Below are 4,884 nucleotides of genomic sequence, written 5' to 3'. Positions count from 1 at the left end.
GGCCGAGCCCACCACTTTGGGGACGCTGCTGGCCACGTCTGTGCTGCCCAGCTTGAGGGCCGCCATGCCCTGGTCCAGGGTGTTCATGCCGGGGGCCTTGTTCAGGGTCTCGCTGGCGAAGGCCGACTGCCCGTCGATCATGGCCCCCCCCAGCGAGCTGGGGGCGTAGGCGTAGTTGCTGCTGTAGCCCGAGCTCTGAGTGGACTGTCCCTGAGAACTGTTGTTGCCCCAGGCTGAGAAGTCGATCCCGCTGGGGAAGAAGTTAAAGCCGTGCTGCCCGAGGAAGGGGGTGCTGCCCAGGGCCCCTGGCTGCCCGAACATGGCGTCGGGGAGGAAGTGGGGCTCCCCGTTGCTCAGCTGTCCGTACGAGGTCAGGTAGGGCATGGGGGGGTCTCCCCCCGTGGACCAGGCAGCCTCCCCTAGGGAGTAGGAGAATCCGATGGAGGGGCTGAAGTAGCTCGGTAAGTAGGAATCAGACATTGCAGTGTATGCATTGTTCTGAAAGGAAACCACAAAAACATGAGTGCTGGGGAGCCAGGAGGAGCTGAACCCATTTCAAGGGACCAGGAATAAAGCCAGCTTAAGGCTTCCCGTGCCCCACCCCTCCCTACCTTAGGGCTGGGCAGATAAACAGTCCCAGCCTTGAACACCTCCTTTGTTACAAGGGCTCGAAAATCTGTTTTATTGCCAGAAAGGTTAAAGACAAAGGCTCAGACAGCTTCCCACGTGGAGTTCCTGCTGCATGGAGTGGGCCTGGACACTGAGCTGCCCCAGAGCTCCTGCTCAGGCTTTAAAACCACTGTCTTACCTTGCATCCAAATATCTTCTGTTTGTAGCTACTCTCAACGAGGGCTTTTCTTGCCTGTGTAACATATTTAAACCTTATTCTAGTGTTAGAGGGAAAACTTGTGGGAAGGATGCAGGCAGAAGTGGAATAAGGAGGAAAAAGATCCAGTGGAAGCACACTGCCAAAATTATGTGTCCTTAATTGCCTTCCTAAAACTTACTACCCACGAAAACAGCTTTATTCCCACAATTTAAAGTTGCAGAGCTCACAGTATTCCAAGAACTTGCAAACAAACAGGGATTTAAAGCCTATTCCTCAGAACACCAACTGCTCCAGTGCCGTGGGCCCATACTAAAAAACACCTGAAAATGAGGAGTAATCCACAGGGTCTCAAGAGGAGCCTTTTACAGGCAGCAGCACGAGCAGGTTTCAAACCCAGAGAGCAAAAAAAACCAATCCCTGCTCTGTGCCTTGGTCTCCCTTTTAACATCCAAGTAGCCTTTAGGTTACAAAAACAAACGCCTAATTTGACAATTAGGGAAGTCTCAGACATCCCCAAGATTTGCTTACATGAAAAACCATCTGTCATTTCCCATTCCAAGCCAGGTCCCCTCCGGGGAGCGGTTCCAGCCGCGCTAATGGACATTATCCTCAGTAATTTGAACCTGGGAGCAGCAGCCTCGTGCTGCCCCAGCCCCTGACAAGCCAGCCCAGTGCAAGGCAGATCAAAGGCAGGTTCAGCTCCCAGTTAAAAGCCTGGCTTTGCAGCAGGGCCCTGCTCCATTTCTGGTTGAATCATGTTCTCACGTGCCAAGCGCGGCTCCCGGAGGACTTCATGCCGTGCTGAGATCCAGGGAGCCTCTCAAGATGGCTCTGGCACCCTCCAGAAACAGCTGGTTTGCCACTCTACCGTCCACAGGGTTGCAGGAAAGCAACAGGTTTGGGGCCAACCCAGCCTCGAGTTCACAAACATTAACAGGAATTATTTAATGTTAATGTGCTCAGAGACAAGATTTCTGTGGTACTTCACGGTGTGAAGGCATGAAAACTCACAGAGATGCTCCCTCCAGCCTTTGTTTTCCCACAAAAGCCTCCAAGTTAATAACAAAACTCACACCCACCCTGGGTTTTACTAATTGAGGAACTGAGTCCTGCTAAACCCAAGGCCTAACCTGCCCAAAAGCACCAACACTGACAAGAATTTGTGAGGCAAATGAAAGAACTGAAACCCCCACATTATTATTTTGAACCAGCAAAGTCTCTTCCCAAGTTAATCCCCTCAGTTATAAGAGTAACATTTGCCCTCCTAAAACTTCCTTTAATGGAACAGGAACATGCTGGGCCACCCCTAAACCCAAGGCAGAGCTGTTTCCTCTCCACAAGAGCACAGGAAGCACATCACTGTCACATTAAAACCTGTCCCCTTGTCACCTCAACCATACCAATAAAACTCCACCAGCTTCTCATTCTCTCCATGACTAAGACTTTTCACACAGTTATTTCCTCAAACTTGCTGTTCCCCTTCACCTAAGAGCAGAACTAAATGAACCTGACCTAGTGTTTATGTGAGTTTCTGGTTTTTAAAGGGCTGAAGAATCATTCACTGCATATCTTTTAAAATACACAGTAACCTCATCGAGGGGCTGACAGTAACAGTCACACCTCCAAGAGCAGCTGGGGAATGAGGAACAGTGAAACTGCACAACTTGGTCACCCCCTGTGAGTGTGGAGAGCTTGGAAAGCAACCCCAAAATTCCTTTAACTCCTTATCCAGAGCCATATCTCTGACTTCTCCCTTTGCCACCTCCAGCAACTTTGTATTTTTGAGCAGAACTGTGCCTCCCTCCAGACTCAGCTCTCGGGGTTTGGATTCTATTTTATGGAGCTGAGAAGCACCACAGCACAGTGAGGAACTGAGACAGAGTCACCCAAAGGTCCCACTCCAAGATAACTCGGTGGTTTCACCTCCTTCCTGGCTCAATTTCTGCCTCCTGGGGCACCTCCAATCACTTCCTGATTTTTAAAATGTGTTTTTCCCAGTGCAAGACACACCAAAAGAAATTAAAGATCCAGAAGTTCTTCATCAAACATGAAAAATGGGGTAAAATATCGTGTTGCTTCAAAATTGTAGTAACCTCATTCCCTTTAGGACACTTAAACACAGAAAATACCATCCACATTCAGAAGGAAGCTGGAAATTAGGGATGTTGATAACTGGGATAGAAAAAAACCCCACCATTAAATGACAGCTACTGGAAAGGTAGCTGGTTTTATTCAAGATTTGAGAAAGTAATCACACTCTCTCACTCTATGAAGGCTGAATTTAGGCTCGTTAACTTTTTAGGGAGCAGAATGCAGTGAGTTATCTTGATGGACATGTGAACTCTGAAGATTATGAACAGCTGACAGGACATAAAGAACATTTACCCTCAGACCTTTAGCACAAAAAATGAAAATACTTGTTGAAAATTTCACTGAGACAGAAACCTGTGTCCTAATAAACAGGCATCACTTTTACATGAAAAAAAATGATGTACTGACTGGTAAAAATGAGCAAAAATACAGAAAGGGGAAACCAGAAGAGCTTATTTTTACTGATCACAACTGGAAAGAGAAGCCAAGAGAATGAACTGAGAGCTCTGGTGCTATTACAGATGTTTATCTATGGTGCTCACTTGTACATCTAATCAGCTGAAGTCCATCTGTTCTGTGTCACTCCCCTGCAGCTCATTAAGGAAAACAAACAAAAACCAGTTAGCAGGGGAGCCAGTCTAAGGGAAAGTGAGGAGGAAAAGTAGGTGGGAGCCTGAATTCCAGGGGCTGGTCACAGACCCTCCAGCTCGACTTGTAATCGGGGTTCTCAGGAAGTCTCAACACTCTTTATCACACGTGGGCTCTGGGTTTTGTTTTTGGGTGTTTTTTTTGGTGACAAACAGAAATTCCCATGACAGGCACTGTCAGTTGACTCGGTGCAGAGATAAGAAGGTTGATCTGATCCTCCAAAAGCCCTGCTGAGAAGAGCAGCCTCGTGTGAGGTGACTTCCCAACCCAGCTCAGCACATCTGTGTGGTGCAAAAAGAGCCAAAACCCAATACAGGCACAACAATAAAACTGAAAGAGCAGAAATGGTGACTTGGAGATTGAAAAAAAAGGAGCTGAACACCACGTGGAGGAAGTTCTCACAGCCTCAAAAAGTTGCTAAACCCCTTCCTACCTCACCCACCACCACAACCTAAAGGCAGAGTCAGTGCTTCCTGCCTGCAGGAAATGCAGGTGTAGGGTGGGAAATGCAGGTGTAGGGTGGGATATAAGGTGCTGGCAAAGATCAAAATGCAGCCAGTGGAGGTGGGGAACACACACAAGGAGGCCAAATTCCCCTCTGCTGGAGCAGCAGGAAACCAGCAGGCTCCTGGTACTCACCGGGCGGGCCTGGGGGCTCAGGTAGGGCTCAAAGTCATCATCATTCAGCCCATCCTTCTGGTGCACAGAGCCGTTTTGCACTGAGGAGAGACGTGAAACTTCAGAAAACAACACGCAACGAACTCCCAACGTTTACCGACTTAAAGTATTTAAAGCCAAATCCTGTAATACAACGAACTCCTGCCGGTTCTAACACACCGCGCACGGCACAAACAACACCCGCAAACTTCCTGCAGCCACGCGGGGCTCGTTCCCCTCCTGGCTCCCGACAGATTTTGGGGAGACCCTCCTTCCTTCCCTCCCTCCCCCGCGTTCCCAGCCCTGCCCAGGGCTCTCACCTTTGTTGCCTTGGCCCTTGGGTCTCTGGAGCAGCGGCGGCGTGGGGGGAGAGAAAGAGGGAGGGAGAGAAGGAGAGCGGTGAGTCAGGGGGAGAAGCGGCTCCGGGAGGGGCAAGGACGAGCCCGGGGGGAGGGAAACAGACCCGGCCTGGGGGAAGGGGAGGGTCAGACCCGGCTCTGGAAGCGTGGAAAAAAGACCCGGGGGTGGGGAAAACAGACTCGGCCAGTGGGAAGGGGGGAAAACACACCCGGGGGCTGAAAAACGGAGCCAGCCCGGGGGGAGGAAACACGCCTGGCCCAGCGAGGGACGCCCAGGCCCGGCGGGGACGGACCCGGTCC

At 50.3% G+C, this 4,884-nt stretch overlaps 1 protein-coding gene across 1 annotated transcript in view; it reads right to left on the bottom strand.

The window, feature by feature from the left end:
- Positions 1-4,586, bottom strand: part of YTHDF2 (YTH N6-methyladenosine RNA binding protein 2) — a 5,757-nt gene extending 1,171 nt beyond the window's left edge. The window contains exons 1-3 of the mRNA XM_029963015.1: positions 4,546-4,586; positions 4,208-4,287; positions 4-498 (exon numbers count right to left, since the gene is read on the bottom strand). Of these exons, the coding sequence (XP_029818875.1) occupies positions 4-480 (477 nt within the window). The 5' untranslated portion in view covers positions 481-498; positions 4,208-4,287; positions 4,546-4,586. The remainder of the gene's footprint in view (positions 1-3; positions 499-4,207; positions 4,288-4,545) is intronic.
- Between the last annotated feature and the right edge of the window lie 298 nt (positions 4,587-4,884).

The sequence above is a fragment of the Manacus vitellinus genome, unplaced genomic scaffold (genome assembly GCF_001715985.3).
Source record: "Manacus vitellinus isolate BGI_N305 unplaced genomic scaffold, ASM171598v3 scaffold_52_pilon, whole genome shotgun sequence".
NCBI classification, from domain to species: Eukaryota; Metazoa; Chordata; class Aves; order Passeriformes; family Pipridae; genus Manacus; species Manacus vitellinus.
Note: the sequence above shows the minus strand (reverse complement) of the source record. Positions and strands in the feature narration are given on the sequence as shown.